General features: G+C 42.9%; 1 protein-coding gene across 1 annotated transcript in view; it reads right to left on the bottom strand.

Moving 5' to 3' along the window:
• ABCB5 (ATP binding cassette subfamily B member 5) overlaps positions 1-2,307 on the bottom strand; it is a 57,697-nt gene extending 55,390 nt beyond the window's left edge. Inside the window, 2 exon segments of the mRNA XM_060247702.1 lie at positions 801-948; positions 2,259-2,307. Of these exon segments, the coding sequence (XP_060103685.1) occupies positions 801-948; positions 2,259-2,279 (169 nt within the window). The 5' untranslated portion in view covers positions 2,280-2,307.
• Between the last annotated feature and the right edge of the window lie 20,956 nt (positions 2,308-23,263).

The raw sequence follows: 23,263 nt of genomic DNA, 5'->3' as shown, positions 1-23,263 counted from the left end.
ATTGTAGAAAAACCATCACTATATCTAACAGCCAACAGTTGGGCCCCATGTAGATAAAAAAAACATCAGTGCATGTAAGCCACCACTTAGAATTCTGGGGAGAAAAAAATAGAGAACCACAGGTTTAAGTGTGTAGGGTTTGGAACTTCTAGATCACACACAACTTTCATAGCAGCTGATCATTTGCCAATGAGAAATCTTCTGCACATGTTTTGCAACCTTCTCTAAAGCAGCCCTTTATTCAATCAAATTAATATTTTCCTTTAAGAAAAAAGATTCAACAGTAGTTATTGTAGTGTTAATATCTTGTAGCAAAATAAAAGTCCAGTAGCAACTTAAAACCTAACAACATTTTTTTCAATATAAACTGTCACAAGTCACAGATAACTTTTATATGTTGGTATGGTGATTGTAAAGTAATGCAATGAAAACTGAAATGCATCTCTCTGTCATAGAACTGCACCCTACCCCAACAAAGAAAATAATTCTATTTGTTACCTCCATGCTTGAGAGGAGACAAATGGGGAGGAGCAACGAAGTTTCAGTAAACTTCCCACAATTAGAAATACTTTTACACATTTATCTCCTATTTTGACATAGATATTCCTTCACTGTTGTTTCCTCTTAAATAAATCCAAACAACTGTTGACCATATAAACTGGTTATTCTTGTTTTATCCTTGCATATCTTAAAATATCTTAATCATGTTACATGCTAATTTGCTGTTCAGCCTCTGTCTAAAAATCTGAACTGTTATCTTCCAGTTTTCTTAACTTATTTTGGTAAGTTTAGTGACTTACTTGTAGACACATTTTGGCCAGTTGCCACAAAGCTGTTTGTGATCTGTCCAAAAATAATGATAACAGAAGGCTGCCCAAGTCCAACTGCTGCAGCTGTGATGATGCCCAGTAGCATTAAAAGAATATCTAGTGAGTCTGCAAAACTGAACTAGATCAATACAAAGAAAAACTGGTAAAATACAGAAGACATTGTGGAAGAGAACCATAGTCATGTATTTAAGCATCTGAGAAAAGTCCAAACATTCAAATAATGAAAAATTTGAGTAACAGGTGGTATTTCAAAAGATTAAATAAAATAATCATCAGGATCACAGAGGTTCACATAAGCAGAAGTACAAATGTGTATGTTATGAAGCTAAATTGTGCAGGGGCGTGAATCTGTGTGTGGGATGGCCAAAACACAGACTGAATTGTAGGCTATTATAAGCAATCGACATCTGAGAATTCAGAGAGGGAATGGTAAACTGACAGACAACAGGGATGAAAAGTGACAAGCATAACAGCTACACTGACAGAAACTTGAGAAAGCTTGGTGTTAAAGCCACAGGGAAGATTCTGCCCTGGTAAATTGTAGAGTGGGAATGGAGGGAGGGACAGAGGGAGGGAGGGGGAGTGAGAGAGAGAGGGAGAGGGAGAGGGGGAGAGAGAGAGAGAGAGAGAGAGAGAGAGAGAGAGAGAGAGGCAAAGAAGGTCTGGTGTCTACAAAAACTGATTCTGAAGACAAGGTAACAAAGGTGAAGTTCAGCAGGATATAAAAAACCAACTCCTCTTCTTTATCATGTTCACCTGGAGAAAATGATAGCTTTGGAGGACAGACTCTATGGCATCATATCCCTGCTGACCTACCTCCCCCCAAAAAAACTTCACCCCCAAATCTCCAGGAATTTCCTAGCCCAAAATTGGTAACTGTACCGTTCTCTCCAGCCTTCTGCTCACTTGGGGTGGGGACAAGGTTGTTGACTGCTCACTTGACTGGCATTCAGTCTGAGGCCCAGTTAGAGCCATATAAATTCCAGAGTTATCACTGAACTTGTTGAATTGGTATTATGATGAAAAAAGAGAGAGGTATTTGCATATTACATTTTAATTTTTTAAAAAATAAAGAAATGAAACCTGAAGGATCAGGAGTGGGATCTGAGCTCATGTACTTCTTCCTCAATCTTTCCCCACTGCTCTCAGACTATGGTAGACAGTAACCACCAAACAAGAAGATCCCAGAATTGTTTGAATGCAGGATCTCTGAATAGCCAAGGATGCTAAAAAAAGAGAGGCAGGTTTAAGGGAAATCCCACATTCAAATAAGCATGTAACCTCCCATGGGTTACCTTCCTGTGTGCAGTTATGTAAGCAGGTTGGAAAGATGCTTTTGATTTCACTACATACAGGTGTGCTGGAGAAAACATGTGAACTGGCCCATAAAAGTGATGAGGAAAAAAAATAAACAGATCACACACTAACCAACTGGAAAAATCCAACCATCTTCTTCTTCTTTTTATTAGACTCTGCATTTTTCTTTCTAAAGAGATTTATGCAGGAAAAAAATAGATTAGTGGAAGTCATTTTAAGCACAAATATCTCAAACAGCTTATGGAAAACCTACTTTTGTGCAACCATTTCATCCAACTGGAAAGCAGGGTTGTCATAGGCATTGTCTGGATGCTCTGTTGATGAGAAAGCAGGATAAGTAGGGTTGCAATTCAAGGCACCTATAAGCTTCAGGTACTGTTTACTTGTTCTGCAGATTCAAGTTCTGGACCTTAAATATACCAGTAAGTAGCACTGGCTTCACTGAGAATGGCATTCTATACAAAACTGAGAGGAAGCCCCATTTAAAAAATACCTCCCCCCACCAATGACACTGAGATTTACTTCTCTATTCATTTATACACAGGTTGGCATTTTAGGATCAAGGTGTTCAAATGCAAACATTTCAAACAATACAATCCAGTGTTTAACGAGCAAAAATATTCTGAGAACACAGTATAAAGAAGACATAAAAGGCAAAAGTAATTCGTTACCGATGTCATTTGAGAATGTTTATCATATTTTAACTGCAGGCAAATCATTCTACATTATAATTGGTGCATATCAAATTGTGTTACAGAACAAGGCAATCAAAAGGCTCTGTGACAAGAAGTAGTCACACAGTTCGGTAAACTAAATTAACCCCATCTGCTGTTGCATCAGCATAAAATAAGGCTTTGCTACTTTCCAATAGTGGCTGTATAATATCCTCACACAGGAAGATGTGTATCTGGACATTAACATGGGAAAATGCATACAGGGTAGATTCTACATTTTCCCATGTAGCGACTGAAAGTATCTCACATCTACTTTCTGCATGACAGCCTCTTATTGATTAATTGCTGCAGGAACAGCAGGTAGTGTCATCAGCAGAAGAACCCCCTTGAAGTGGGGTTGGGTACAGTATTCTCAGGTAACTTGCTCTTGGCTTAGAGCATACTGGCAGCCAGGTTCCATCAAAGTGGCTGCAGGGTCACTTCCTCCTAGACTTCGGCCTTCCTAATAAGGGGGTGTCAGGTGCAGGCACTAGAACTAACCTCTGCATGATTGCTGGGTGATGTTCACACAAAGAAAGCTGCACTTAGGCAGGTTATAAAGGATTAAAGAGGAAGAGATGGCAGTAGCAAGGGGGCTTGATTGGAGACCTGGAGTGGCTGGGAACAGTTGTTGCTGTAGAAAGCCACCTCAGCAACCAAAAGAGATGTAAGAAACTGATCTTACATATGCTGTGGCTTGTTTTCTTTCCTGTAAGTAAGATATATTTGTGTTGCCAAGGTATCTTGCCTCAGCTTCTTTGACTACCCAAATCTATTAAGAAGAACCCTTGCCACATGCAAAAATTGCCTCTGGAAAAACAAGTCCATTGAACCTGCCTGCCCTGTATTTCACTTTACCACTATATTATGACAACAGATCAATTTGCTATCTAAATGCAAATCAAGTATTTCACTTACAACTAGATTATGAAAACAGATCAGTTTGCTATCTAAATGTGACTTAAGTAAGATAGTTTTATAAATGTGGCCTGTAATAATGAGAATTATTACTGGGGAATAATCTGGGGAAGGCAATGGCAAACCACCCTGTAAAAAAATCTGCCGTGAAAACGTTGTGATGCGCCGTCACCCCAGAGTTGGAAATGATTGGTAGTTGCACAGGGGACTACCTTTACCTTTTTTAAATAATGAGAACATACTAACTTCAATAAAGCTTCATACAGGTTTCAAAGTCGCAATTTACAGAATTGTGAAATTCTGGTACAAGGGATCAGCATTAGGCTTTGCATTGTTTTTAGCACAATTTAGTCACCTAGGGGACCTGACAAAGCAAATAATGTGTGTGTTGCTCATGTTGCTTCTGACTTATGGTTCCCTCATGTTGCTTCTGACTTATGGTTCCCTCATGTTGTTTCTGACTTATGGTGATTCTATGCATAAAAGATCTCCAAAACACCTTTTTATTAAAAACATTCATGCATACTACAAATTAAGACTGTTACAGGATAAAGTTTCATGCTCTCAGTTTAAAATTTAAAAGGTTCATTTTTTTTGTTTTGCATTTGAAGACATCATAAGCAGGAAGTAGTGGAGCTATCAATATACTAGTAAACAACTAAAAATATCAGTTTTACCGGGTTTGGATGTTTCCTTTATGGTTTGAGTTTTCCAGTGACCATTCATTGTTCTGTTCTGTGTTATAGTTCCAGTTCAGAAAACTGCATTCACCACAAATCTGCATAGAGAGAGCAAAGAGAATATTATTGAGGTAGCACGCCCATTTTAAAAACATATTAATTTTTATTTAAATCATCCTTCATAACTTTTTTTTATCTTTAGAAAATGCATATGCTGCTTTTCCAGAAGCCTGCTTGAGGCAGCTCGCACAATAAAATGGTACAATAAAATCATATAACCACAGCATAAAAATAAGCCATAAAAGCACACAGTAGTAAACTGACTAAAACATTCCAGTAATGTTAAGACAGTCCTTCAGCTAGAAGCCAGGATGTAAGCAGAGCTAAAGCAGATGGAGCACTTAATTTAAAGCCCAGTTAAAAAGAAATGCTCTGGCCAGGTATCTAAAGGCAAATAAGGAAAGTGTCAGGTGAACCTCAAGGTGGAGGTACTCCAGAGGGGAGGTGTCTCCAGTGAAAGAGTTTCATCACTTGTCACCTTCGCCTACCTCACCACCAGAGAAAATTAAATCAAATTAAACAAAAGCAGGGGTAGAAGTCTAGCAGGAGCTCCTTTGCATATTAGGCTACACACGCCAATGTAGCCAATCCCCCAAGAGGTTACAAGGCTCTTTTTTGTAAGCTCTTGGAGGATTGGCTACATCAGGGGTGTGTGGCCTAATATGCAAAGGAGCTCCTGCTAGAATTCCACCCCTGAACAAAAGAATTAACTGGCTATCTGGATTCTTCAAAAATCTTAACCCAAAGCCATTTAGGACATTAAACATAACAACAATTTCTGTTGTTATGAAATAGAGGCCATATGATCTTTGTATCCTGCCCACTGCATCTTGAATCAATTGATGTTGCTAAATTTAAGTAGCTTGTACGCTGACAATCTTGTTGTTCTTTAAGGTGTTTTTGGACTCATATTTTAATTGTTCTACTGTAGACCAACATGGCTACTCTCTAAAGCTTATTTGAGGTGCTCTAGATGTAATAAATAGGAGCACCGTGGTGCAGAGTGGTAAGTTGCAGTACTGCAGTCTGAGCTCGGCTCACGACCTGAGTTCAATCCCAGTGGAAGCTGGGTTCAGGTAGCCAGCTCAAGGTTGACTCAGCCTTTTATCCTTCTGAAGTTAGTAAAATGAGTTCCCAGCTTGCTGGGGGTAAAGTGTAGATGACTGGGGAAGGCAATGGCAAACCACCCCATAAAAAGTCTACCATGAAAATGTCATGATGCGATGTCACCCCAGAGCTGGAAATTACTGGTGCTTGCACAGGGGACTACCTCTACTTTTCATGTAATAAATATTACTACCTATAAGGACATATAACCAGTTAGTGCTGTACTTTTTATGCACTTGTTTTTTTATATACCAGTAACTCTTTTTGTATATTCCAATTCCTGCCTCCCCTCCACCCCCGTAACTTAAAAAAAGAATCACCTATTGAATGGGGTGACAGGAATTAATTATCGCCATATCATTTTATCATTAATTTATATTAAATTGTTTTATCACTAATATAAACACAACAATTAGACATAGTTATAAATAATCATTAAACTCATTAAATACAGATTCACTGTTAAAACAATCTGATTGGTGTCAATAACACAATTTAATACCTATGTTCTCAGCAGAGGCTCTGCCTATGTATGTCAATAGCTATTGGCTAGCATTGATGCAAATGGATGGATGGGAAGGCAAACAAGACAAAACAACAGCAGAACTGGACAGGGGGAGGTCAAACCAGATGGGACTTCCGTCACCTCAACTATAGGCCTGCCAGAACATTCCTATTTTACAGGCCCTAAGGAACTCCATTAGGTCCTGCAGGGCCCAAATCTTACTTGGGAGAGTGTTCTATCAGGCCAGCACCAGAGCTGAGAAGGGCCTGGCACTGGTTGAGGCTAGTCAGATATCCTTTAGGCTGGGAATCACCAGAAGATGTTGGTCCATAAAGCTCTTTGAGGGACATACCAGGAGAGACAAAGCTGAAGGTATGTTGATCCCAGACTGCATAGGGCTTTGAAGGTTAAAACCAAAACCTTGAACTTGATCCAGAATCAAACTGGAAGCCAGTGCAACTGGTAAAGCACTGGTTGACTACGGGGCCTCAAATTAATTAATTTCCTTTTATTTGTATCCCACCCTTCCTGCGAGGTAGGCTCAGGGCAGCTTACAAGACACATAATTGTGATGAGAACCAGAGATAAAAATTTTAAAATCCAGACATTTAAAATTCAATTCCAAGCTAAAAACCAGAGTAAATGTTACCAACAATAACACACAAATAGGAAACTTCTGAGCAGTATGTTCCTGTAAGAATATGCATCACTGTATTCTGGACCAGTTGCAGTTTCTGGGTAGTCCTATATACAGCAAGTTACAGTAGTTCAGCCTGGAGGTGACCACTGTGTGGATCACTGTAGCCAAGTCACAAAGAGAGAGGTAGGGAACATTTGTCATTTGGGCCTTCACTGAAAGTGAAAACGCACAAATAATTCTATTTGAAAGAGTAGAAATAATTGAAGGCACAAATAATTCTATTGAAAGGGCATAAATAATTATATTACATGGCTGAGATAATTTACTATGTTTACAACTGGTCTACGGTCCAGGTCTTCTCTTAGAGAATTTCTGATTTTGCATTCGTAATACACAAAATCCAGTCTAGAATTCCTGGAGTTGCTGCATCCAATGCTTCCTTATGCATTTCAATGTCATTGCCAAAATCCATATTCCTTTGCATGAACAGACTGTATCCTCTACTACAATGAATGCTGGTGAAGAACTCCATTTGTGTCTCATAGCTTCGGGATCAAAAGCTAAAGCAATTTGGGTCTGCTGCATTATTCCCTTATGCTGGAAGCAGACAAGAACACTTGCTCATATACATAATTTCATATTCATCCCATCATTAGAATTGCAGCTCTTATTATAAAGATCAATGTATAGCTTTAAATTAAAATTAAGACCAAGCTAAAATAAAACCTTGGCAACAATCTTAGAACTGACAGTCAGAAAAACAAAATCTTAGATAGAAAATAAAGCTATTATATGGCACTTCACAGCAATTATACCACAAACTAGGAACCAACAACAGTCCCAGAAAAGCTACTTTATCTCTAGGACTGGAAGCTTTTACTTCTGCTTGCAGATTTCTGCTATCCTTATGTTTATTCAGGAGAAGCCTTCAACTTGGGGACTGGCAGACCAGATACCTCAGCTGCCATGTGGCCCACTGACTAATCACCTCAGGTGCCCATATATCAGTACTAGAAGCCTATGGCTTAAGATGTGGGAACTGGAATGTTTGGTGCTGAATGATGACATAGATACAATGCACATTTCAGAAACTGGTTGGAATGGGGAAAGCCAATGAGCTACAACTGCCTTATCACACTACCTTAGAAAAGGTATTTGTACTTCTCTCCCCCTCCCCTTGATTACTTGAGGCACTTTAGCAGTAAGGCAAAGTGCTGCAATTGTTTTTTAATGACAGCTACCTGCACAAAACCATATGAACATTGAAAGAAGCAGCAATGGAGTTATGAACATCCCAAGCAAAAGTATATTCGCATCAGAAAATGTAGAAAAAGTCCTTCAACATCCTTACCTTTTCCTTCTGTCTTTTTTCTGTGTTCTAAATCTGAGGGGTTTTTATCATTTCCTTGTTTCAAACACAAACTTAAATCCCCACTATATTCAAAACGTTTAAAATCTTCAGATTGACAAGATAGGCTACATACAGATGAAAACCTCCCTTCAGCCTGTAAATCAGAATTTCTTAAAAGATTAACTTTGAAGATAATGCCCTCCTCCCAAAAAAACACAAGGAGAAGCAGGCGGTAAAGAAGGAAGCTCCCAAAAAGTTGGAGGAAATTCTGTAATCTTACTTTGTACACCAGCAGTGTCCGAAGAAGAATACATCGGGCGAACGATCACAAAGAGGTGGCGATTCTGTTTCCAGGGAAGAGATGATGAAGAGGAGGGGCAGTTCAGCAGATTTTCAGCGACGTTACAAAAGTGTGTAAGTGACAAAAAATGTTTCTAAGTGCGGTGTTAACAAGCAGGCTTCAAAACAGACGCTGCCCGTCCCCCCTGCTGGGCCTAAATAGCCTTCTTCAGATAAGCGGATAACTTTAAATCGGGTTGTTTTAGTAGTACTTACTGAGTCACAGTTCCCTTCCTGGCCCCGTCCCGCATCTCCTCACCTGGGCTGAAACGGCTGGAGCCAAAGCTTGCGGTGATTCTTCCGTGGTCAAGCGGAGGCTTCGAATGTCTTCCCTGAAGCGATGCAACAACACTTTTGCCTGGCAGGGGAGACCGTGACGCTACACAAATGATGACACACCCGACCCATCCCAGCGGCTTCGCTAGAGTTTGAAATTACGTTTGCTCTGCTTCCAGGTTTCTTATTAACAACAACAACAAAAAAAAAGATATGGAAAAGTCCACAAGTGACACCTGAGTAAACTCATCGTTTTGAGTACATAGAATAGTTGATACCGCCCTTCTCCAGCCGCCCCCCTCCATTAACTAAAAGCTGCCTGTCAAAGCTTCTAACTTTCCTAGAATCCGGGGTTTCTTACTTGGATCCAAAGGGTGGAAAAGTCAGGGGGCAGGACGATAGACTATAAAGAGAAGAACTTTTGAATACAACCAGAGGGATTCACAAGCGGGAATTGGGTTTTAGCATTATAAAACCAGTGCAGATGTGCCTCCACAACCTAATACCTCTAAATAAGAACAGAGCACTGCTGAATCATGCCAGTGGTCCATTCAGGCTTACCATTTCATACAGTCACAACCAGTTAACCAGAGGTTCTCAAAGCCTCCTAGCAGGGTATTCAGAGATTTGTGCATGGGAGCAGGGCCAGATCTAGGGGGGAGCAGAGGGGGTGCTTAACCTGGGTGCCACCAGAGGGGGTGTGTGCCAAATTGGGTAGGGAGTTCATTCTATTCTATGGACCCATAAGATAGAGTGGGCCCATAAGGGGGCATCATTTTTAATCCCACCCCCCAAAATGTAGATCCAGTCCTGCTTGGAAGTTCCCTTTACTCATCATTGATAGGCCCATCTTGCATTAATCTGTCTAATCCACTAATTCTATAGCCATCTATACTTATCACAATGTCCACTGGCAGTGAATTCCACAATTTTTCATTTGTTGAGTAACGATTTCTTTTCATCTGTCCTAAATCAACTTCAGTGGAAGTCAGGGCAGTAGCCAGAAAATCTTGGATGGAGGGGCCCAAGCGATAAAAGTTCGAGTGAGGGGGGCGCCAAAGGGGGGGAGAAAAAGGGGCATGCTGCTGGCCGTCAAGGATTCTGGAGCCCCCCCAGCACTGCATGCTGCCCAACCAGGCCCAACCACCCCCGGTTCCCGCTGCTGCCCTGGCCTCGCTGCGCTCCGGCACCGACCAGAAACCCCTGACTACTGCCAGAAACCCTCCTCATCGTCCGCCCCACCTTCCGGCTCTAAATTCAGCAGCTCCTTTGCCATCAAGAGCATCTTGAGCTGGCCTTTCCAGCCTGCCAACCAGCAGCAGCAACGCCCCACAATGCTAGCTGCAGAGAGGACCCTGCTCTGGTCTGCCCCATCGGGCTACCCGCGCCTTCTCCCCCCGCCTGCCCTCTCCTACTCACTCATATAGTAACCCCTTTGTAACCCGCGGCGGTGGCCGCCTCCCCTCTCTACCCCTTCATGCTACCCGTTCCTCTGGGGCATGAAGGCTCCTGGAGAGAGACGCTCAACCCCCCATGACCCCCTGCCACCCTTCCCTGCCAAGAGGCCGTTGGAAGCCCTGCCGGGGCTCCTGTACGGCCTCTCACCCTTCTACTGCTCCCTCTGGCTGCCCACCCTTTCCCACGGGTCATAGAGGCCCTCCAATGGAGGGGTCCTACATAGGGAAGTGGGGCCCCACCCAATGGAGGGGCCACAAGGGAGGTTGAATGGAGGGGCTGTGCTCCCCGTGGCTACAGGTCTGGTGGAAGCCCCTGGGTTCTTGTCTTTTGGGAGAGGGAGAAAAAGCTTGTTGCTCTTAAGCATCTCCATTCATTTTCTAAACTAAAAACTATTTAGTCTTTCCTCATAATAAGAAAATCTAGATTGCTCTGCTTTGTTTCCTTTCATTGCTTTTTTTTTAAATGCTTCTTTCCAGCTCCATTGCATACCCCTTGCTGACATGGCTTTTCTCCTTTTTTCCCCCCAAAGAAGATGAAGAAGAAGATGTTGGATTTATATCCCGACCTTCACTCCAAATCTCAGAGTCTCAGAGCAGCTCACAATCTCCTTTACCTTCCTCCCCCATAACACTCACTCACAGAAGCTGCCCTTTTAAGGACAACCTCTGCGAGAGCTATGGCTGACCCAAGGCCATCCCAGCAGGTGCAAGTGGAAGAGTGGGGAACCAGACCCAGTTCTCCCAGATAAGAGTCCAAGCACTTAACCACTACACCAAACTGGCTCTCTGTGCTCTTTATGAAACCTGTTTTCTCCTGATCTCCCCCCCTCTCCTGAAATGCCTTCCTTTCGTTTGTTTACCTGCCTATATTAATTCCTGTCCTATTGCTCCACCTACCTTATCATTTACTTTGGAGTGCACTGCTCCCCCCCCCCCGATGTTGCTCATCAGGGCATACTGGTGTGGAAGGGGATACACTTGCAAAAGCACATGGGGGGCTGAGAGAGTCAGCTGTGTTTTGCTGCTCCCTCTCATGCTAAGTGAATTGTCCCAGTGAGAACTTGCCACAGAACCAATGAAACAGAGTCAAATGTGGGAAAGCAGCAAACCAATGAAAGGCCAGACATGCAAACAAGAGTTTTGGGGGTGAGTAAGTGCATATGGCAGCAGACTATATTCAGTGGTGGACACCCTCACAACAGCAAAACAGCACATATGTAAAACTGTTGGAATGTTTAAAAGTTCTCTCCTTGATGCCATGAAAGTGTTAACCTGTGTTTGTCTATGCTAATTGTTCATCAGATAGGTAGGACCTATGGGGCATCGAGCAGAAGTTCCCACGTTAGAAGGGGAAGATCCTATGCATAATGAACTAACCTTTAGCCTGATCATTAGTAAGCTTGTAACTGGGAAATGTTGCCTGAGTTTTGTCAGTAGGCATTTTTGGGTTTCCTTCTTCCTTTCTTTGTTCTAAGAGCAGATGCAAGTTTCCATCTTGGTGCTTAACATTAAATAGAAGAATGTCACTCATTCAGCTATTTTATTCCTCCATGTAACCTTCTCTAATATCTTAGTAAACTTTTATTTTAGTTAATTCACACATGTGTACTGCATTGCTGTTTTTATGTGCCAACAAAAACAACAACAAAAATGCTTGAAAATGAACACGTCTGAAAAGGATAATAAGACACACATAGGGAAATTCCACATAAAAACCTACAGTGCTGAGCTGAACAATCAACTTGTGACTTAAGGCAAGGAAAAAAACAGACCAGCACTTTTGCCTGGAAGACACCTTTCTCTGTTCTATGCCCCGCCCCACTTTTTGCCTTTGGGGAATATCTTGTTAAAGTGTTGTTAATGGGAATAGTTGTCATTGCCCCATGTTCTAAAATGAAGATATGAGGCACAGATATGAATCAACTAGGTTTTATTAAAGATGGATCTGTGCAGGATCTTGTTAATAATTAAGCTATTACTGCCCCTCTCCCACAGCAGGCCAGCCTGTACAAACTGCCTGCACATGAGTAATTCTTCCTGGCTTAACTCATCTCAGCCAAAGCTGCCCAGTTTAGTCTTTCATTGCCTGCATAGAACCCTGTGCCAAAAGGTACTACTCTTCACCTGCTTCTCCTCATACTGTTCAGCAGCTAAGCACCAGTTGGTGTTCCCTAGCACCAAAGCAGCCTCTCCCCCCTCACTCTCTAGCCATAACAGCCCATAAGCAGCAGGGCAAGGTGAGCTCCCATTATCGTTAAATGCCTCATAGTATTTGTTGATTGTTCCTTTCCTACTTAACAGCAACCTGTACCAATTTTGCTACCTAATAAGAACCTAATCAAGCATAAAGGTAAAGGTAGTCCACTGTGCAAGCACCAGTTGTTTCTGACTCTGGGGTGACGTTGCTTTCACTATGTTTTCACGGCAGACTTTTTATGAGGTGGTTTGCCATTGCCTTCCCCAGTCATCTACACTTTCCCGCCAGCAAGCTGGGTACTCATTTTACCAACCTCAGAAGGATGGAAGGTTGAGTCAACCTTGAGCCCGCTAGCTGAACCCAGCTTTCACCGGGATTGAACTGAGGTCATGAGTGGAGCTTAGGACTGCAGTACTGCAGCTTTACCACTCTGCGCCACAGGGCTCTTACTCAAGCATAGACCAGCCCTATTTAACTAAACAACCACAATTTGACAAGCTGTTTCTATCAATTGAGGGGACCCCAACACCCTCTTATGATTTTGAGGGAACCAGGTCTATTGTAAACTATAAACTTTCCCCTCAGGTACTACACGTTCTAATGGTCGTGTGTTTATAGGCTTCGGCAGGAGTGGCCAAACTAAGGCTTGGGAGCCACATGTGGCTCTTTCACACATATTGTGTGTCTCTTAGATGCCCCTATTGCCCCATCAATCAGCTTGGAGAAGGCATTTCTCTCTTTAAATCAGTTCTCCAAACCAACAGTTTGGAGAATGCATTTAAAGTTGCTTTCTTTCCACCTCACTCTCACTTCCCCCTCCGCCATCTATTTTCCTTCCTTCCCGTCTTGTGGCTCTCAAACATCTGACTTTATTCTAATTGGCTCTTATGCTAAGAAAGTTTGGCCACACCGGGCTTTGGGGTCGCTGCTATGAAGTAAGTTTTCTGGTGCACAAGTAGAATATGTAGATCACTGAGGCAGGAATTGTATATTAACCACAAACAAAAGATTATTAATTTATTTACTTGTTGGTTTCCCAGAAAAGATCAGCAGCACGGGACTCCAAGTAGAAAAAAAGGGAAACCTGACTGAGGCACATTAATATGGAGAGTAATTTCAACCTTCTTAATACTGTCAGGTGTAAACAGGCTTTTATTGAGTAACCACTAGGTTGAATGCTAACACACACACAAGGATTCTAGCCCTACACCAGACTGCCCTCACACAAGAGTCAGACTAAATGACATAAGGTCTGCTAATTGTCAGAGAAAGGCATAACAATTGTTACTCTCTGTTCTCTGTCCACAGTAGAGCCACACTGCTCTGCCACACTACCATGCAGAGCTACCCTTCACTCTTTCCATGAGCCAGACCTGAGCTCTCAACTGCTCTCTCTCTGAGGCAGAACTCAACTGAACTCCTGCTGTATTCCCCTCCATCATCCTACCTCTCCTTCTCAAGGTGACTGGATGCTGGAACAGCACTCCCATATGCTCAAGCAAGTGGCTGCCCCCCCCACAAGGACTTTCTATCCCCCCAACAAAGACTATAAAACAGACAAAAAAGTTCCCACCACAGCCAATCAAGTAGGACCCTCCATTCCTGCTGAACACCTCCAGTTAATTCCATACTGCCATTCTTCAGGGCACTAGAGAAGACACCAGGCAAAAGTCTGCAGGAGCGACTATGAATAGGAGAGTCCCTTTCCCATTGACCAAAGTGTGAGGCACAGACTATCTGCCATGGCCAGCATGTGACATACCTTATGTCATTTAGTCTGACTTCTGGGCAAGGGCTGTCTTGTGTAGAGCTGGAGTCCTTGTGTGTGTGTTAGGATCTAGCCTAGTGGCTACTCAATAAAAGCCTGTTTACACCTGAAAGTTTTAAAGAAATCTCTGCTCCCATTTTTGGGTGAGAACTGTGCTTCTTCAGGGATCCACTCCCCTTCCAGAGTCACTAGAAGTTAAATCTCACATATACGGTTATGACATGTCTTTTGTGAAGCTGACCAGAAATTCGCCATTGCAATGTAGTCTGCCATTTTCACATGTTGCCACTTTCTGAAGTGTGTAACATAGGGCCAGGGTTTTTTTTTGTAGGAAAAGCCCAACAGGAACTCTTTGTATATTAGGCCACACCCCCTGACACCAAGCCAGCCTGAACTGCGTTTCTGTGCATTCCTGCTCAAAAAAAGCCCTGCATAGGACAATATAGTTTGTCTGTTATATCTTCAATGAAATGAACCACTACTCTCTTGTTTCTAGATTCAGCTATGAGATTATGGAGGATATACTGTTCCATTAGGTAGATGGTTTGGAGTCAGGTATGTAGCAGACTATTGGGGAGGTAAAGAGGTTACTAAAGCTTAACAGGCAAAAATAGTTGAAAATAACATCATACACAATCACTATTAACATATGACTAACAAAATGTCCACAAATAGTGTGAACACAAGGTTTGTAGAAATGCCTTGTTGTTTTGTCTAGAGACCCTTTATACCCATTTGGGTGGGTAACTACATATATTGAGGGACATTCCTTTAAGCTGGGTGTAGGATCTTAGCCAGCAGCTCCTTTAGCATAGGAAGCAGTGGGAATATGCTAAAGGAGCTGCTGTACTGCTTTCCCCCTCCCATTGCAGCCTGAATTGCTGTTCTGGATGACAGAGTGACTTGGAAACCAGAACAATGCTTTGTTGGTCCTTAAAATCATGATTGAATGACACAATGCAGCATGCAATCCTGAGAAATCTTTTTCTCTCTCCCACCACTACTTTTAAAAAGTTTGTAACATCCTTCCTAACAAAGAGTTCTGGGGAACTCAAAAGCTTGCACATTGCTTTGTGTCATTTTGGTTGGTCCTAATGAAAGACACAGTACCAATTATAGTTCGGCTTTGGATTTTCATTTCGGATCAGCATAGCTGCAAACATGTCTGTTTAATAACCCTCAGAAACAGTACTGGGGGGCAAAAGGAGGGGGACTAGGCAAAACTTTCTTCCTTATAATAGTGGGAAATGAAACATGAAAACATTATATTAAGGCAAAGCAATTGAGAATGGCATATACTAAGTTGGTGAAGATCAAAATCTGGCAAGACCTTTTGAAAAACAGTTTCCCTTTCAATCTGTTGAAGTATATTCATACTGTTTCAATTACAACCGCTGGTATTAATTGAAAGATAGCAAAGATATGTTTGGATGAATCTAATTCCATCAATTGGTTGTTGACTGTTTAGTTAACTTTTATAAAAATGAGGTGGCAGCAGCTCCTGAAGCCTAACACTGCAATTTTATGCAAACTATGGCAGTCCAAGCACATTGATTTAGTCCCTTCAGGGCACAATAATAGAAGCTAATATCACAGTTTAGGAAGGGTATCTAGGTCTAGGTTGCAATCATGAATGCCAAGCAATTCATGGGGAAAACAAATAGGCATAATCAGTGGCTATTAGACCATAACAGCTAATGGAAACTCCATATTGAATGTAACCCTGAATGCTTAGAGAACACTACCAAAGAGTAAAGTTTGAGTCCAGTGGCACTTTTAAGACTAAAATAATTTAAGATATAAGTTTTTGCACATAAGCAGACTTCTTCAGTTCAGAGAGCCAGTTTTGTGTAGTAGTTAAGAGAGGTAGACTCTTATCTGGGAGAACCGGGTTTGATTCCCCACTCCTCTACTTGCCTGCTGGAATGGCCTTGGGTCAGCCATAGCTCTCGCAGGAGTTGTCCTTGAAAGGGCAGCTGCTATGAGAGCCTCTCAGCCCCACCCATCTGACAGGGTGTCTGTTGTGGGGGGAGAAGATATAGGAGATTGTAAGCCGCTCTGAGTCTCTGATTCAGGGAGAAGGGAGGGGTATAAATCTGCAGTCTTCTTCTTGTTCCACGTGCAACTGCTGGGTGTACTTGGGTCAGTTTTTCTCTCAAGAGCAGTTCTCTCAGAGCTCTCTCAGCCCCACCTACCTCACAGGGTGTCTGTTGTGGGGAGAGGAAAGCAAAACAATTGAAAGCCACTCTGAGACTCCAAGCAAAGGGCAGTGTATAAATCCAATCTCCTCCTCCTCTTGATGCCAGGGGTGGGGTGGTCAGAGAGCCACTGATGACCAGGTGTAAGCACAGCCAAGCCCCCCCTCCCCCCAGCAACTTTGCTAGAGTCTCACTGTCCATTTGGCTCAGATCATTGGCAACAATAATCACACTGGCAGCTTACCTGTTGCCTCCTAGACAGCTTGAAAGAGGAAGCTGTGGATGAGCTAATGACCACTGCTGGCCCTGCTGAGTTGAATAGCCCCTGCAGTGCTGGCTTGTAGCATCACAAGGACAACTCAGCTTAACTTGATCTTGGGCTACGTTCGCTTCCCAGTCTGCTCCTGCTTGATGACCTCCTTGTGGACTTCCAGAAAGCATCTGGGATAGAGGATGCTCTTCTAGACAGATAGTTGGTTGGATCCAACAGAGCACATAAAATGTCTTCTTAAAGACATTGTAACCTTCTCTACAAAGTCAAGCTGTGAGTAAGTATCATTGAACAGGAAGGAAATGACCTCTGAGTAAACATGCCTTGAGTTGCCTCAGTTATGGGTGAAAGGTGTTTGTTTAAAACCACTAAAAATATTTCTTCCTTGTCAGAGTACAGCTACTTGCATCATTTTAGAAGTGTCAGTGACACTGACACTATGGGAAAAAATCATGTATAAGGTACTTGGAGGGGGGGAACTGTTGAAAATTGCTTTATAGAATATAAGGGCTAAGGTAGACATGACAGGCCAGCAACATGCATTCATTTATTTGTCTACCTGTTGATAAAACATGGTCAGAAGGGCTTTTCCCTTTACAAGAAAAGGAGCTCATGGGGGGAGTAAGGAAAGTCTCCTCCAGCTTACACTACCTGCTCCATTATTTGAAAACATGTTTCTCCCAGCTCAGTGCTGTTCCTGGAAGTGAGCTGAGGTGGGTAGCTTGAGGCAACAGAATGCAGGGAGATAAGTGGGAGAAGAGCTTTAGGTCTTTCAGCCTAATCCATCTCACAGAGTTGTTGCTGTAAGAATGAAATGGAGGGGGGAGTGAATGATGTATTAATACATCATGAGGTTATTGGAAGAAGGATGGGAATCCCCACTTGGTCATAAAAACTTGTTGGATGACTTAAGGCCATGAAATGCTCTCGGCCTAATAAGGTTATTGGGAGGATAAAATGGAGGAGAGGTTACACATGGAGGCCCAGGTTACGGATATTGCCGAAGTGGCATGTAACGGTCACTTCCAGATGAGACTATTGTAACTTGCTCTACATTGGCCTACCTCTGAGTCTGACCCAGAAACTCCAACAGGTCCAGAATGTGATGGCATAGGTCCTGACGGAAACGCCTAGGATAGCACACGTTCAACCTGTACTGCACCAGCTATACTGGCTTCTGGTTGAGTACTAAGTCAGGTTCAAGGTTTTGGCTATGACTTTTAAGGCCTTGAGAGGTCTGGGACTGACATATCTATGGGGCTGGCTCCTCCGCTATGTCCCTGGAAGAGCATTATGCTCTACTGATCAAAACTTACTGGTGATCCTTGGCCCTAAAGAGGTCCAGCTGTCCTTGACAAGGGCTAGAAATTTTTCAGTCCTGGCCCAACTTGGTGGAACTGTCTCCAGAGAATATTAGGACCTCGGGAGATCTTTTACAGTTCCAGAGAGCCTGTAAGGCAGAGATGTTCCACCAGGCTTTCGATTAATGACAGGGATGGTTGCCAAGCTAGAATCCTCCCCACCCACCAGTCCCCTGCCTTGATGCTGCATCCAGAAATCTGAATTGGAAAAAACGCTAATAGGATGGCATCAGGATTTATAATTGTTATTTAAATTGATTTAATTGGTTTTAAATGTTTGTATTAACCTAAATTAACTTAAATCAATTTAAATTAACTTAAATTATGTATTTTTAATTATTAACTGGTTTTTATAATGTTTAAATGCTTTTATTGTTGAATTTAAAGTTTTTATCTATTATTGTACATGTATAAAAGGTTGTTAGCCGCCCTGAGCCGCCTGGGCGGGGAGGGCGGGATACAAATAAAACTTATTATTATTATTATTATTATTATTTATTAGCTAAGCTGTACATTGCTCAGAGCCCGGATTTGGTTGGGATAGGGCAATCCATCAAGTCGAAGAAATAAATAAATAAATATATAAAGTGACCAATGTTAGCCACTTTGAGTCCTCATGGGGGAGAAAGGTGGAGTATAAATGAAGTGAATAATCAGACCTGTGAGGAACACTGTGTGCTACACTAGGACAAATACAATGAAATCCTAAGAACATTGTTCTAGGAATAAGCTCCATTGAATAACCAAATTGCCATGTCTTTTTTCCTTAATGTAATGGTTCATGATTATTGTACACTGTAATCATTTCAGAACACAGTTTGAGTCCAGTGGAACCTTTAAGACACAAAGCTTACTTCTGGATATAAAATTTTGTATGTAAGCTTAAAGGTGCCACACTGGACTCAAACTTTGTTCTGCTTCAGACAAACAGCTACCCCCTAGAATATAACCATTTCAGGTTGTGGTGTTAATATGAACTTGAAGAAACAAGCCAGGACATTTTAATTATCTCCAGGGATATACAATACATCTAACTCAAGAAAGATTGAGCTGATAAATAAAATCTGGCTATTCCTCTGAGTTCACTGAAGTTTACTTTTCAGGACAAGATCTGCAACTTCCTTAGATCAATGAACTCATGCCATAAAAGGACAGGAGTTGAAATGCATTGCATCTACAGAGGGCTGGAGGGAGTTAGCTCAACAAAGAATTGTAAATGAAAAATATTATTCATCCTCTGTTCTTCCAGGGCTTCTGAGTATCAAGATTATTACCATAAAATACCATAATTTATCCTTGGCTTACCCGCTTGAGACCTCTTCAACAGGCTCATTAATTACAACATGCCTCTGTCAAATATATTTTACCCTGTTTTTCCTCCTGGGAGTTCACAACAATGTACAGGGTTCTCTCTTCTTATTTAAAATCATAACCCTGTGACATAAATGAGGCAGAATATATATGACTGGCCTGTCAGATCAAGCAGCAAACTTCATGGCAGAGTGGGCATTTAAACCCGGGTCTCTTGATACTAGTCTGACACTCTCACCAATAGAACACACTGGTATCACTGGTCCATCCTAGAGCAGTTCAAACAGTACCTTTTACTGAACCTGCTGAACATAAAGGAATTTCAATGTGATGCCAGTCCAAATGTGGGATTCTTCAGGACAGTGAAGATGATGTCTGTGAATGGGGACTGATGCAACCCAGTGAAATGTTTTTCTTCTGTACTCTCCATGGAAGACCAACTAAAGGTAGATTCAGGATGCATAAATGACAGTCTTTAATACAACTAGTACATTGTTGGTGAACCCGAGGACTTCTCCACAAGGAAGAACAAGGACTGGTTTGATGAGAACAATCAAGAGATCCAAGAATTACTGGCAAAAAAGAGATCTGCCTACCAAGCACATCTTGCTCAGCCCTCCTGTCCTGGGAAAAAAGCAACCTTTCGCGCTGCATGTAGCAACCTCCAGCGCAAGCTTCGAGACATTCAGAACGAGTGGTGGACCAAGCTTGCAGAGAGAACCCAGCTGTGTGCAGACACTGGTGATTTAAGAGGGTTCTACGAAGCCCTGAAGGCAGTATATGGTCCATCATATCAGGCTCAGAGTCCCTTGCATAGTGCAGACGGCCAAGTGCTCCTCACAGACAAGGCATCCATACTGAACCGGTGGTCAGAGTATTTTCAGGTTCTCTTCAGTGCCAACCGCGTAGTTCAAGATTCAGCAATCCACCTCACCCCACTTCAACCGGTGAAAACAGAGTTGGATGAGATCCCCACCCTAGAAGAGACTGTTAAAGCCATCAAGCAACTGAAAAGTGGCAAGGCAGCAGGAGTTGATGGAATTCCACCAGAGATCTGGAAGCATGGGGGCACAGTACTACATAGCTCACTTCACAAAGTACTTGTCACCTGCTGGGAACAAGGCAAATTACCACAGGACTTTCGCGATGCAATCATCATCACCCTATACAAGAACAAAGGGGAAAAGTCAGACTGCTCCAACTACCGGGGGATAACCCTGCTCTCCATCGCAGGCAAAATCCTTGCCAGAATACTCCTGAACAGACTGGTGCCCACCATTGCAGAAGAACTCCTCCCAGAGAGCCAGTGCGGCTTCAGAGCTAACAGGAGCACCACCGACATGGTATTTGTTCTCAGGCAGCTCCAAGAGAAATGCAGGGAACAGAACAAGGCTCTGTATGTGACTTTTGTCGACCTTACCAAAGCTTTCGATACCGTTAGCAGGAAAGGCCTGTGGCAAATCTTGGAACGTTTAGGATGTCCCCCAAGGTTCCTCAGCATGATCATCCAGCTACACGAAGACCAGCGAGGCCAAGTCAGACACTGCAACGACCTCTCGGAGCCCTTCCCAATAGGCACAGGTGTAAAGCAAGGCTGCGTTCTCGCGCCAACTCTCTTTACGATCTTCTTTAGCATGATGCTTCAAAGAGCCGCAGTAGATCTAGATGAGGACGATGGTGTCTACATCCGCTATCGCACCGATGGCAGCCTGTTCAACCTGAGGCGACTAAAGGCACACTCCAAGACAATGGAAAAACTCATCCGAGAGCTACTGTTTGCTGATGATGCTGCACTCGTCTCCCACTCGGTATCAGCTCTGCAGCATATGACGTCCTGCTTTGCAGAGGCTGCCAAGCTATTCGGCCTAGAAGTTAGTCTGAAGAAGACAGAAGTTCTCCACCAGCCTGCACCCCAGGAAGATTATCACCCCCCCTGCATCACTGTGGGTGAATCAGTTCTGAAGACAGTCCAGCAGTTCAGCTACCTGGGGTGCATCATCTCCTCAGATGCCAAGATCGACAAGGAGATTGACAACAGGCTGGCAAAGGCAAACCGTGCATTTGGCCGACTGCACAAAAGAGTGTGGAGCAACAAGCATCTGAAAAAAGGCACAAAGATCAATGTTTACAAAGCGGTTGTGATGACAACCCTCATCTATGGCTCCGAATCGTGGGTTTTATACCGTCATCACCTGCGACTCCTTGAGCGCTTTCATCAGCGCTGCCTTCGCACCATCCTCAACATCCACTGGAGTGACTTTGTGACCAACACTGAAGTCCTCAAGCGGGCAGAGGTTACCAGCATCGAGGCACTGCTGTTGAAGACGCAGCTGCGCTGGGCAGGGCATATTTCTAGGATGGAAAACCACCGCCTTCCCAAGATTGCCCTGTATGGCGAACTCTCCACCGGCCATCGAAATAGAGGGGCACCAAAGAAGAGGTACAAGGACTCCTTGAAGAAATCCCTTAGCACCTGTCACATCAACCATCACCAGTGGTCTGACCTAGCCTCAGATCGCAAAGCATGGAGGCACACCATCCACCAGGCTGTCTCTTCCTTTGAGAACACACGCATAGCTGGTCTTGAGGACAAAAGGAGATTGAGGAAGAATCGCACTGCTACAGGACCAACCCTAAATCAGACTTTTCCCTGCAGCCGCTGTGGCCGGACCTGCCTGTCCCACATTGGTCTTGTCAGCCACCAGCGAGCCTGCAGCAAACGTGGACTATTGCACCCTTCTTAAATCTTCGTTCGCGAAGCCAAGCCGAGAGAGAGAGACATTGTTGGTGTTTGGTTCCAAGAACCTCATATAAGTATCACCCCATGTCAAAATTTTACACTTTGGGAGACCCCCCCCCCCCCAAATTGTATGATATTTTGTTCTGAGTGTGCACATGTTAAAATACTACCCCACACCATACATATGAAATTCCAGCGGTATACTCCCCTCCTGAGGACTATAACACCTCAGTGATGGGGAGTTTTCATGTATATTTTTCAGGGGACAGTTATCGTGTGGTATTTCTGGCCACTGCCCCTGTATGATACAGCTACCTACATTTATGATGTATGATACAGCTACCTACATTTAAAGAGACCTTCAGATAGTGCTTATGTTGACTCAGATATACCTGTTCACATGCAATGGAAAAGTAATGATGTGGCACCACTTTTCTCTGTTTTTTTTTTAGTTTCCCACACCTATAACATTCATTTTTTGGGGGAAAAAAACAGAGCACCACCTCCCCAAACCTCCACTTTACATGTTTAAATGGCCTATTATGTTCACACAGCTTACTATAGATAATCAGAGCAGTTAAGCCCTTAAATCTAATTTTGGATTCTGTGCCTTCCGTAAGCACCATTCTTTTTTCTCCAGTGTAGTTATTCTGCAGCTACAGCAGCCCTGCTGGAATCACTATGGCTGTGGGGAGCTGATGGCTCCCTGCAGGTGCATCTCTGCACTGCCTTCTCCCACCACCCAGTTTAAACTGGGTGAATGTATGGTGAAAGTGAAGCAAAACTCTTCTGCATAATAGGCCAATGTATCTGTTTCAGTGTATCTGAAAAAGTGTGCATGCACATATAAAAGTATACCCAAAATTAAACGTTGTTGGACTTAATGGTGCCACTGGACTCAAACTCTGTTCTGTTGCTTGAGACCAACATGACTATCCACCTGACCTGAATATAGCAGTTCCTTTACTTACAGTGTTCATATGTGTGCTGCCAACTGTAAATTAAGAAGAGCCCTAGATGACTACAAGGGGATGAAAAGATGATGCAACTTCAGATGTTAACCAGGTAATCAAAGAGCAGTGCATGTAATGTGTACTACACAGAGTATGTGATCTGTATGGCCTAAAGGCCTGTTTTGTTTTTAATGAACCATTTAAGTGCAATGTAAGATCAAATCTTTTTAAAATATGTTTGTAACCTCAACCTTTTAGGTATCCAGTACCA

Source organism: Heteronotia binoei, chromosome 10 (genome assembly GCF_032191835.1).
Source record: "Heteronotia binoei isolate CCM8104 ecotype False Entrance Well chromosome 10, APGP_CSIRO_Hbin_v1, whole genome shotgun sequence".
Classification (NCBI taxonomy): Eukaryota; Metazoa; Chordata; class Lepidosauria; order Squamata; family Gekkonidae; genus Heteronotia; species Heteronotia binoei.
This window is presented reverse-complemented; position numbering and strand designations above follow the sequence as displayed.